The 12169-nt window shown below is 53.7% G+C and overlaps 1 protein-coding gene and 1 long non-coding RNA gene across 4 annotated transcripts in view; one reads left to right on the top strand and one right to left on the bottom strand.

Moving 5' to 3' along the window:
- IL15RA (interleukin 15 receptor subunit alpha) overlaps positions 1-1204 on the bottom strand; it is a 75452-nt gene extending 74248 nt beyond the window's left edge. For both annotated transcript variants that reach the window (XM_074976063.1, XM_074976077.1), the window contains exon 1: positions 1079-1204. In XM_074976063.1, the coding sequence (XP_074832164.1) occupies positions 1079-1166 (88 nt within the window). In that variant the 5' untranslated portion in view covers positions 1167-1204. The remainder of the gene's footprint in view (positions 1-1078) is intronic.
- On the top strand, positions 863-9665 carry LOC142001141 (uncharacterized). 2 transcript variants are annotated; one of them, XR_012642402.1, is made up of 4 exons: positions 863-1319; positions 1701-1875; positions 8179-8416; positions 8686-9665. It is a non-coding gene; the product is annotated as an uncharacterized LOC142001141 (long non-coding RNA). The 2 variants fall into 2 exon arrangements; XR_012642401.1 differs by having other exon boundaries at positions 8179-9665.
- The last annotated feature ends 2504 nt before the right edge of the window (positions 9666-12169 follow it).

Here is a 12169-nt window from a genome sequence, read left to right as displayed (position 1 = left end):
TCCACGTAAAAGAATAAACGCACACAAATCAGATATCAGACATGGCAATATACAAAAACCCATAGGAAGGCACTTCAATCTCCCAGGCCACACAGTAGCAGACTTAAAAGTAGCTATCCTACAGCAAAAACATTTCAGGACCAGACTCCAAAGAGAAATTTCTGAGCTACAATTCATCTGCAAATTTGACGCCCTCAGCTCAGGCTTAAACAAAGACTGCGAATGGCTGGCTAAATACAGAAGCAGCTTCCCCTCCCTTGATGTTCACACCTCCAGCTCAACTGCTGGTAGTGAGCCTCACCCTTGCTGACTGAGCTAACCTTGTTATCCCCACCCTTGCTCTGGCTTATTTATACCTGGCCCTGCAGATTTCCAAGACCAGCATCTGATGAAGTGAGTCTGTGCTCACGAAAGCTCATGCTCAAAACTTTTCTGTTAGTCTATAAGGTGTCACAGGACCCTTCGTTGCTGTTACAGATCCAGACTAACACGGCTACCCCTCCGATACTTGACCTGATGAAGGAGAGGCCCATCCCGGGGGGGACTTTAGAAGCCAGTGTCTCCATGGTCCCCAGAGCTCCCCGGTGCAGGGTGGAAGGGTGCCACTGTGCGCCCCCTGCAGAAGACCCCCTGGGGCCGACTGGGGAGGGGGACGGAAGGGGGCTGATGGCTCCGTCTCCTCCCATCCCTCACTTGTGGGGGCACCACAGGAAAGGGGCAACCAGGGCCGGCCCAGCTGAGGGGGCTCCCCGCCGGGCGACGCTCCGGGGCCCGGTTCCTTCCCTGCGCCCGCACCAGCTGCAGCCGCCGGCGGCTCCTTTGCTGACACTGCCCCACGTGGGCACGCCAGGCCGGCTCGGGACCGGCCTCCGCCTCCCCAGCCCGGCACCGAAGGGCAGCGGCCGGGCCCCCGCCCCGGCTCCGGGAGGCGCGCAGGGGCCGGCTCCGGAGCTGCCTGCGCCCTGAGCGCACGGCTGGGGCGCACGGCGGTGGCTCCGGTGCCGCGCCAGGGCGCACGCTCCGCAGCCAGGCGGGGCGGGCGGCGAGCGCCGCGGGCCGGGTGGGTTCCCTCGCTTACCTGGCTGCGCGGCCGCGCTGGCGCGGGCGGGGAGCAACACCACGAAGCCGCAGTCGCAGAGCAGCAGCAGCAGCAGCCGCCGGGCCATGGCGCGGGCCGAGCGGCGGGAGGGCGCCAGGCTCCCCGGGCTTCTCAGTCGTCAGGCCCCCGGCGGCAGCTTCATCGGGGGAGCCGGCCGGGCGCGCTGCGGCAGCGGCTAGCGGGGCATGCGAGGGCGCCTGGGAGAATCCGCAGCCGAGTGGTGAGAACCGCAGGGGCATTCTCCGGCGCTTCCCCGCGCCTTTCGCTTTCGCTTTCGCTTTCGCTTTCCTTCTGAGCACCAGCCGCTGGCCCGGGGCATTTGCCAGCCCGGAGCGAGGGTGCGGGGACGGCCTGGTTCCCAGAGGAGGTGGCCCCTGGTCCCTTTCTGGCTGCCAGCTGGGAAAGAACGAGTGTAACTGGTAGGGGAGGACCCTGCGGTGTCCCTATTTATTAGGTGAGGAGCTTTGGTGGGACGGACCCACTTCTTCAGGCCATAGCCAGGACCAGAACAGACGCAATATTTAAGGCACAGAGAACCAAAAATCGCATCCAAAATATCTGTTGGTCTATAAGGTGCCAGAGGACTTCTTGTTATTCTCAGGCTTTTCTAAAGTGCTTGCCTGGCTGCCAGCCTCCCTGAAGGGGTGGGAGAGGGCTCCCCCAGAATTCCTCCCAAGGGCTCCTGCTGCCACCTACTGTGAGGACCTCTTTCTCACCCCTGTTGGGGAGCCGGGTGACACCTGGTCATGGGGTGAAGACCTGGCTCAGGTGCACAGGTGAGTGATTCCCCTGTGTCATATGCTGGGAAGTAATATTTGCGGGGGAGGAACCCCTAAACCAAAGAGCCACAAGGTGGGGTGTAACCCACAGACCTATGTAGTGTTAACTGTCCCATGTAATCAAAACAAAAAGCAGACATGTGGCACTTTAAAAAGACTAACAAAATAATTGATTAGGTGATGAGCTTTGGTGGGACAGACCCACTTCTTCAGATCTACAGCCATACCAGCACAGACTCAATAGATAAAGCACAGAGGTCCACAAATTGTAATCAAGGTTGACAAATCAGAAAAATTATTATCAAGGTTGGCAAATCAGAAGAGCAGAGGGATGGGGAGTTAAGAATTACATAAAACATCAAAGTGTGTAAAAAAGGCCTTATAATGGGTCAGGTAATTGCTGTCCCAGTTCAAACCACTGTTAATGTGTTTGTGTTAATGTGTCAAATTTGAATATGAATGTTAGTTGGGAGCATTTTCTCTGTAGTCGGTTGTTAAAGTCCCTTTTCAGTAGAAGATAAACTCTCAGGTCTATAACAGAATGGTCCACTCCATTAAAGTGCTGACTGACAGGTTTGTGTATTTGGAGGTTTTTGATGTCTGTTCTATGTCCAACAAAACAAAGCAGGAGGAACATAGCACTTTAACAACTACCAAAGTGATTTATTCAGTGATGAGCTCTTGTGGGACACACCCATTTAATTAGGATCAATTTCATTTTCAACACGGACTGACATTTGTAAGTACAGAGGACCAAAAAAATTGCAATAAAAACTGACAAATCACACAAGCAATCACAGGCTATGCCACAGTAATACTCATCCTGGAACTTTTGCTTGCAGTAAACCCCGCTGCCAACTTTGTTTGCATATTTATTCTGGGGATACCATCACTAGACCTAACCATGTGAGTTACAAGATCAAAGGCACATTTGTGTTTACTTTCAGCAACATGATATATGCTATTATGTGCCAACAATGCCCTGACACTATGTACATTGGACAGACTGGGCAAACCTTCTCCAAAGAAAAAATGGACACAGAGCAGACATCCTGAAACTCAATACACATAAGCCGGTCAGTGAACACTTCAATGGAGTGGGCCATTCTGTTAAAGACCTGAGAATTTGTGTCCTGGAACACAGCGAATTTAACAACAGATTAGAGTAAGAGATTTGTGAGTTAGAGTACATATTCACATTTGACACGGTAACAAGTGGTATGAACAGAGACATCAATTACCTCACGCATTACAAGGACTGCTTCCCTTCCTTTGGTGCTTGTGATTATCTCAGCCAGGATAATTAACATCCCCGACCCCTCACTTCCTTCCTTCAATCCTATTTGATTTGTCTGTTTTTATTGCAATTTTTTTTGGTCCTCTGTACTTATAGATGTCATTCTGTATTGGACATGAAACTGACCTGATGACAGACACTTTTTTCCCATTAAAATATATCTTGATGGTGGAACTATCCATCTCATCCCAGAAGTCTGTAGCTAATTCCCTGCCTTGGAATGACCCTGGTTCCTCCAAGACAGGGAGCATGGGGCAACTCCATTGTTGTGGGGACCACTCCTCATGTCTTTGGTGGTCTGTTGTATCCCTTTTAATATTCATATATGTCCCAGCTAGCTGGGGAACCCAAATATGTTTTCTTTGGATTATTGGCAGTCTTGAGCATGACCAAATCAATGCAGTTATCTGTACAGTTTGGGCTTTCGGCACTTGAGCATAAATACTTCTGCTCATTTCCTGTACATTAAAGTAAGGAAGTAATGGTTTGTACTACCCAGTAATGTATGGCAAAATAAATCACTTTGGTGTCCTATTAGTAAAGGGGCTTGGACCATCGTATCCTTTGCCCTTCTAAGACAGTTTTCTGTAAATACAGTTAAAAGGGCTTTTCTGCCTAATGCAGTATTGTTTAGCACAATACACAACTATGCTAGCAATAAGACAAACACAAACATAAAATAAAACATAATGTTCCTCGCAACAATGGATCCATGGTGTTTTAACAAAACAAAACACCAGTCCTTTAACATGTTAAAGACTAACAAAATGATTTATTAGGTGATGAACTTTCGTGGGCCAGACCCACTTCTTCAGATCTATAGAATTTCCAGTCCAGACCCAGTTATGTAGCACAGAGGTCCAAAAAAAATTGCCATAAAAACTGACAAATCAAATATATAGAACTGAAGAAAGGGGGTAAGGGTTGGGGGATGTTCAGTGTCTTGCCTGAGATAATTAAGAACATCAAAGGAAGGGAAGCAGTCCTTGTAATGTGTGAGGAAATTGCTGCCTTTGTTCATACCAAGCGTTAATGTGTTGAATTTGAGCATGAACTCCAGTTCACAAATCTCCCTACGTAATCTGCTTTTAAAGTCTCTTTGTTACAGGACGCAGACTCTCAGGTCTTTAACAGAATGGCCCACTCCACTGAAACACTCACTGACCAGCTTATGTGGATTGAGATTCCTAATGTCTGCTCTGTGTCTGTTCATTTTTTGGCACAGCGTTTGCCCGATTTGTCCGATGTACATTGTAGAGGGGTGTTTTAAGTGGTTCTTCAACAGATAAAAAGTTTTTTCTGTACTTCTGAAATACAAAAAGAACATTTTTCTACCCGTGGAAGGGTGGCAAATTATTGCATCGATCTGGATTGGCGGAAGACCAGCTCCACCCCAGCCCCATCTAACACACCTGGTCAGTGAAATTAAGGGGAACAACTAGTTGGTAACAACAAAATGGCGTGTGCTTGTATGTGAGAGTGCGTGCATGAGTGTAATATTATACATGCACATGATAAAGCAGTGACTGATATAAAGGTGCTGGAACTCCAGTCTGATGATTCCCCCTGGAATCTTGAGGCTTACACCTGTACAGTCCCAAACTACTCCCTCCTGCCCTCAGGCTTAACACTTCACAGCCCCAAACTGTCCCCCCAGCCCCAGGCTTAAATGCCTCTCAGCCCCAAATTACCCCCAGGCTTAAACCCCTCAGAGCCCCAAACTGCCCCCCCAACCCAGGATTAACTTACCTTATGTAGGGTGCGAGAAGAGTTTATAACGGTCTCATGAGAGCAGATCGACCCCTCTGTGAATCCTCAGGAGAATCTAAACAGACCAGTCTGTGCAAGGTGAAAGCTGCAAACTGCCATGGGAACAGCTGCAGAACAAGGCGCGCTTGCCAAGATTTCAAGGCTACGCTGGCAGTAGGCCACCAGAGATAGTGATAAGAAATGCATAGGCAATTTTAGGCAATCTTATGTTAATGAGCTCAGCTTTATCAGCTAGTGTTAGGAGGCCTGTTACTGAGCCTCTCCCCGAGCGAAGCTCCGACGCGTCGGGTTTTTCCCCACTGGTGACTGCGGCGTCTCCGGGGCTCCCGTCACGGGTGTCACGCGCTTTCATTAAACCAAATATAGCACTCGCCTTCTGGGTGCAGCCTCGTCTCTGGGGAACCCGAGCCTGGTTGGCTACACTTGGCGCAGCGAGCAGGGTTCTCCAGGTACGATGCCCTTTTGGTCGAAAGCAGGGGAGGCAGGGAAGCCAGCGCTGTCCCTGCAGCGCATACCAGGATGGCCCTCGACGGAGCAATGGGGGCCGGTAGCGCGGATGGTGGCCTGTTGGGCAGCCCCAGCAGACTGGCCGGAGTTGCAGGAGGCGGCAGGCGTGACGCCGGTACAGGTAGAAGGGGCGTTGCGTCGGCTGCGGTTGAGCCGCCGGCCGGGGACGGAAAAAAAGGTGGCGGGAGAGGTAGCATGGCTTTTCCTGACCGCCCTCCGGGCCCTCGGTGATGAGCTTCTCCGCCTGCAGAAGGCGCTGGTGGGGAAGGAGCAGGAATGTTGCGCTTTGGCGGATGTGCGGGCAATAGCGCAGGAGGTGGTTACCTCGCAGTCTGAAAGGACGCAAGAGTTAACCCATCGTTGTGAGGTGTTGGCAGCGAGAGTTGCGAATCGGCGGCGCGCGAGAGTAGGAAAAGCACCGGTGTCGAAGGCCCAAGTGCGTGCGGTCCTAGCGCTAGCCTCTTGGGACCCTGAGACCTGGGATGGTAACATTTGGAGCTCTTCCTCGTCTGAGGAGGAGGAGGAGGTGGTGATCGGGGAGGCTGTGCCTACCGACCAGAGACAGGCACGTCCCGTTCGGGAGATGAGGTTGGAAGGGGGGCAACTGCGCTCCGATGTCTGGCGAACGTTTAAGACAAGTGAGTTGCAGGAGTTGGTGAAGAGTTTTAAGCAGGAGCCGGGGGAAGGCCTTTTGGCCTGGCTGGTGCGTGTGTGGGACAACGCGGGCAATTCTGTGTTGCTGCTGCCTGCGGAGCCCCACCAGATGGGTGTGTTGTCCCAGGATTCACAAGTCAGGCAGGGAGTGCAGACTATGCAAGGTCTGAACGATGGACAGGGAAATGCTGTGGAAGCGCCATCCCTGTACCGCTGGTTGGCTACGGCGGTGGACCAGGTCTACCCCTCCCCGGGGGAGCTGGAAGCACAGGTGAGGCCCTGGCGTACGATCCCAGAAGGGGTGAGTGCACTGAGACAGCTGGGCATGGCATGGGCTGTGGCCCTCGACATGGGACCGAACGATGTAGCGGTCCAGAAATCCATCAAGGCCACTCTGTTACGCCTTGCCCCTCTCAAGCTGAAGGCCTCCCTTATGGCCGTGGTCATGGCAGCGGGCGGGACTGTCGGTGACTTGGTGGGAACATTGATGCGGTTAGAGGCTGTCATAGGCGGCGCGAAAGCGGTCCGTGCCACAAAAGAAAAAGGTGGTCGGGCAGGAGCCTCTGGACAGAAAAAAGGGCACGTTAAGGTGACTCGGAGAACTATGTGGACGGATTTACTGAAGGCAGGAGTGCCCCGTGAGGAGATCAATGGTGTGCCAACACCAGACTTGTACAAGCGTTGGTTACAACTGCCGCCTACCCAGCGGAGCGAGGATGTGGGTGCCTCCAAGAGGGTGGGCGAGACTCAGGCACCACAGAAAGGTACAGGAGCTGGGGGGAGGACCGAGCCCAGTGCCCTGGTCGACTGGACCCTTCCCCCTAGGAAGTGACGGGGAGGCGGGTCCCCTGTGGTACGGGCTGTGGCTGTGCAACAGGTAGCAGGGGACCGGCGCCCATTCGTCCCGTTAACCATCAAGTGGCCCCGGGGAGGGGAGCAGCATCTGCTTGCTCTGTTAGACACCGGAGCTGAAGTGACCATTCTGCATTCTATCCAGACTGCGGGTCACGTGGTGGTTGTGCAGGGCCTCGGAGGAGCAGAGACCACCGCTTATTCGGTGGAGGTCACCCTCATGCTGGGGAAAGCCCCTCCCTTTCGGGCGACTGTGCTGGCTGCGCCGTTAGGTAAATATATAATTGGCATGGATGTTTTGCGTGGCCGGTGTGTGGACACACAGTATGGGCTGTTTGCCTTTGGGCACCCCCGATACATCCAGGCAATCAGAACTGTGGAGCCCCTACTTCGGGGACATCCCAAATGGGAGCCTGTATGCCTGCCGGTCCCCCAGACCCCGGTGTCAGTCAAGCAGTACCGCATTCCCGGTGGAGAGCAGGAGATCAGTAACACTACAGCTGCATTGCTACAGGCGGAGATTATTCGCCCCACGCTGAGCACCTTTAACAGCCCCATCTGGTCAGTAAAGAAGCCGGATGGCTCGTGGCGCATGACAGTGGACTATCGAGAACTCAATAAGGTAACCCCAGAGCTAACGGCCGTAGTTCCAGACATGGTTACCATTCTGGAGCGCATCACCCTGGCAGCCCTGCCGTGGCATGCCGTCATAGACCTGGCTAATGCGTTTTTCTCTGTTAACATTCATCCCGAGAGTCAGGAGCAGTTTGCCTTCACGTGGCTAACAAAGCAATACACGTTTACCGTGTTACCCCAGGGCTTTAAGCACTCCCCGACGATCTGCCATCAGCTAGTGCAGGCCGATCTGGAGCGTCTGGACCTCCCTGACCAGATGGCCTACTATCACTACATCGATAACATTATGATCTCGAAACCAGATGAACCAACTGTTCAAGCTGCCTTAAACACCGTTGTAACAGGTTTGCAAAAACGGGGATGGGCTATTAACCCCAAGAAAGTGCAGGGGCCAGCCACCAGTGTGGTTTACTTGGGTGTGCTGTGGATGGATACAAACAAATGCATTCCGCCAAAAGTGCGGCATACCATCCAGGCATTCCCCACACCCTCGTCTAAACAGCAGCTGCAAACCTTTCTGGGCCTTCTCGGTTTCTGGCGTGCTTTTATTCCGCACCTTGCTTTTTTTTATGTGTCCCTTACAGGAGCTTGTGCGCAAAGCCACCCAGTGGCACTGAACAGAGAAGCACCAACGAGCCTTTGACCTCTGCAAAGAGGCGGTGGTAGCACACGCCCGCCTCACTGCACCGCTGCAGGGCCAACCGTTTGAACTGGAGGTAACAACCGTCGGCGACGTGGCATCCTGGGGTCTGTGGCAGCAGGTAGGAACCCAGCGAAAAGAACCTATCGGTTTCTGGTCACGCACCCTCCGCGGAGCCGAAGGTGAGTACACCCCCCTGGAAAGGCAGATCCTAGCAGTGGTGTGGGCTTTGCAGAACACTGAGCGGGTCACGGGTGTCGCCCCTGTTACCGTGCAGACCCCGATCCCCTTAATGGGGTGGGTCACAGATACCTCTGAGCGTGCACATACGGGCGTAGCCCAAGCAGCTACCCACTTCAAGTGGAAACACTACCTACAGCAGCGCATGCGCTTGGGAGCCCCCACACTTACTGTTCCACATGCCCTGCTGCTGGGAACCATTACCTTTCAGCATGATCCCCCGCTAGCGGATGAGCTACCCGCCGTCGACCCACCAGTGGCCCCCTCGCCGGTGGCGGAGGCACCTCCGCTGGATACCGTGCCTGAGGAGAGGAGAGGAAGCATCTGGGTAACCGACGGGCTTGCTGTTTGTGCATCCCTGCAAGCACGCGGACGCTGCTGCTATAATCACAGCACTCACTCAGCTCAGCGAACGGTGACGCTACGGACCTTGTAACCATGGCCTGGCTGTGGCGCTGGTACCTCTGGACTGCTGTAGCACTGGCCTCGGAGTGGGGCCCACGTATCAGTGACCGCTCCAACGTATGGGTAACGTTGGCACAGACTGCCATCAACGCGTCTGCCTTTTGTCTGCCCCACAGCATGGCCGTGGGACAGCTCATGGACACTTGTTTCATAGGTGTCAGTGCTTCTCCTGCTGTCTTGCAAAACTATGCCCTTTTGTGTAACTTTGCTTTCACTGCTCTCATATGCTGTTGTCAGGTCTGTTCCACAGGTGCACACTGTGTTGCCAGAAGAGCATCAACCACCTCACTTGATTCCTACTAGCCTTGGCGTTCACAAAGGGGTCGCGGGGAGGAGTGTAGGGTGCGAGAAGAGTTTATAACGGTCTCATGAGAGCAGATCGACCCCTCTGTGAATCCTCAGGAGAATCTAAACAGACCAGTCTGTGCAAGGTGAAAGCTGCAAACTGCCATGGGAACAGCTGCAGAACAAGGCGTGCTTGCCAAGATTTCAAGGCTACGCTGGCAGTAGGCCACCAGAGATAGTGATAAGAAATGCATAGGCAATTTTAGGCAATCTTATGTTAATGAGCTCAGCTTTATCAGCTAGTGTTAGGAGGCCTGTTACTGAGCCTCTCCCCGAGCGAAGCTCCGACGCGTCGGGTTTTTCCCCACTGGTGACTGCGGCGTCTCCGGGGCTCCCGTCGCGGGTGTCACGCGCTTTCATTAAACCAAATATAGCACTCGCCTTCTGGGTGCAGCCTCGTCTCTGGGACACCCGAGCCTGGTTGGCTACACCTTACCCAGGAGCTCTGCGTGCTGCTTGCTTCTTTGCCGGGCCACAGTCTCCTCTTTACCATGGCTGCGTGGCTCCCCACAGCCCTCCTGCTCCCACCATGTGCAACACAGCAGGGGCAGCTCCCAGCACCCAGCCATGCTGAAATAATAGGACTCAGTTTAATTGGTTTAACAGCCAGATCCCTCCTGCTGGTCATTAAACCAATTAAATGGAGTCCTCCTTTTTCAGCATGACAGACAGAGAGCCAGAGGAGGTTTGAGCAGCACAAGCCACAAATGGCTCCTTAAAGAGCCACATGCAGCTCCGAGCCACCCAACCAGCTTCCAAAATGGCAGTGTTGTCAGCTCCACACGCCAGATGGAAAGGCTCCACGGGCCGGATTTACAGGAAAAAATGTGCTGGAATGCCTTTCCAGTGTGTCCTGCCAGAAAAAAAGTACTGGAGATCCGTGTCACCAATATATGTGGGGTTTTGCCTTATCCCCCTGAACAGACCTCATGCAGTACTTTAAGTACAACACAGAGAGCAGGAAGGTGGCTGTCAGTGGCATGACCGGCACACCAGAGCTGTGTCTACACGTGCACGCTACTTTGAAGTAGCGGCACTAACTTCGAAATAGCGCCCGTCGCGGCTACACGCGTCGGGCACTATTTCGAAGTTAACTTCGATGTTAGGCGGTGAGACGTCGAAGTCGCTAACCTCATGAGGGGATCAGAATAGCGCCCTACTTCGACGTTGAACGTCGAAGTAGGGACCGTGTAGACGATCCGCGTCCCACAACGTCGAAATTGCCGGGTCCTCCATGGCGGCCATCAGCTGGGGGGTTGAGAGATGCTCTCTCTCCAGCCCCTGCGGGGCTCTATGGTCACTGTGGGCAGCAGCCCTTAGCCCAGGGCTTCTGGCTGCTGCTGCGGCAGCTGGGGATCCATGCTGCAGGCACAGGGTCTGCAACCAGTTGTAGGCTCTGTGTATCTTGTGTTGTTTAGTGTAACTGTGTCTGGGAGGGGCCCTTTAAGGGAGCGGCTGGCTGTTGAGTCCGCCCTGTGACCCTGTCTGCAGCTGTGCCTGGCACCCTTATTTCGATGTGTGCTACTTTGGTGTGTAGATGTTCCCTCGCAGCGCCTATTTCGATGTGGTGCCGCGCAACGTCGAAGTTGAACATCGACGTTGCCAGCCCTGGAGGACATGTAGACGTTACTCATCGAAATAGACTATTTCGATGTTGGCTTCACGTGTAGACGTAGCCCAGGGAGGATAACCTAAGGGGACTCCTTTGATAACGTAAAGGGAGCCAGGTGTGAGAGAACAACCCACAGAAACCGAGAAGTGTGTGACCCTGGGAAAGAGCAAGAGTTTCTGGGTGAGCAAACTTTTTACACTGGGCGCCACTTTTCCACCCTACAATTAGCTGGGCCCCACAACCTGTGGGAGGGCCACAGGAAGGGATTGGGGGGAGGGTCCTCAGGAAGGGGATGGGATGCTCAGGAACAGGGTGCGGGGGGCTCCAGGGGGTGCCCCAAAGGGGGAAGGGTGACTGGGGGGGGAAGACCCCAGCAGGGTATGTAAGGGACTCAAGGGGTGCCCTGAAGGGGGAGCGATTTCGGGGGGATGTCTCAAAGGAGGACGTGGGGGCTCAGCTGCATCACCACCTCCACCTCGTAGACGTTGCCCTTGCTGCACTGCTGACCATGGAACTAGGGAGAGTGATTACTTCGGACTGCGCCATGTTGACGGGCAGCGATGGCTGCAGGCTGATAGTGGCCCTGCACCCCCACAGGCAGCAGCACTCACTCCACACCAGCATCTCAAGGGGATCCTGGGGGCCAGTGTGACACGGGCTGTGGGAACCAATGCAACTGCCTTACTGAGCTGGGAACTCACTGGCTTCCCCTCTTGCCTGGATCAAAGCCTCTGCATATTCTGATTGGCCCAGTGGTGGGGGAGCGTTCCCTTGTCGACAGCAGTGGCGGAGGGTGCGGGGGAGAAAGTACCAGGCTGGGGAGGCAGCGGAAGCTCGTGGGGAGCCCATTATGCTGCACCCCACTTGCAAAATGTCCCACACCCCCACCCCCACTTTGCACACCCCTGTGCTACCTGATGAGACTGTGGGCTGTAAGAAATGGCTCCTGCCATAGCCAGAGACACAGGACTTCGATCTTCCGTTTTAAAGAAACACAAACCACATTAAAGAAATACCTGCCGCCAGCTTAAGCTCCCACCTGCGGCAGCCCTGGTGATGAGCCACCTCAGTTCAAAGAAGGCAACTGCATTATGCCATGTGCTCTTTCCTGACCTATGGACAAATTCATTCCACCAGTGTAAACTAAACATTAACCTGCAGTTTTGCCTAGCACATGAACCAAAAGGATCTCTGATTTTGGACAGTTTATTTTTATGTGAATTTCCCTTTTCATTTCCATTTTGCAAGAGCAGAAGGGAAGATAATGATATAA

This window comes from Carettochelys insculpta, chromosome 1 (genome assembly GCF_033958435.1).
Source record: "Carettochelys insculpta isolate YL-2023 chromosome 1, ASM3395843v1, whole genome shotgun sequence".
Lineage (NCBI taxonomy): Eukaryota > Metazoa > Chordata > Testudines > Carettochelyidae > Carettochelys > Carettochelys insculpta.
This window is presented reverse-complemented; position numbering and strand designations above follow the sequence as displayed.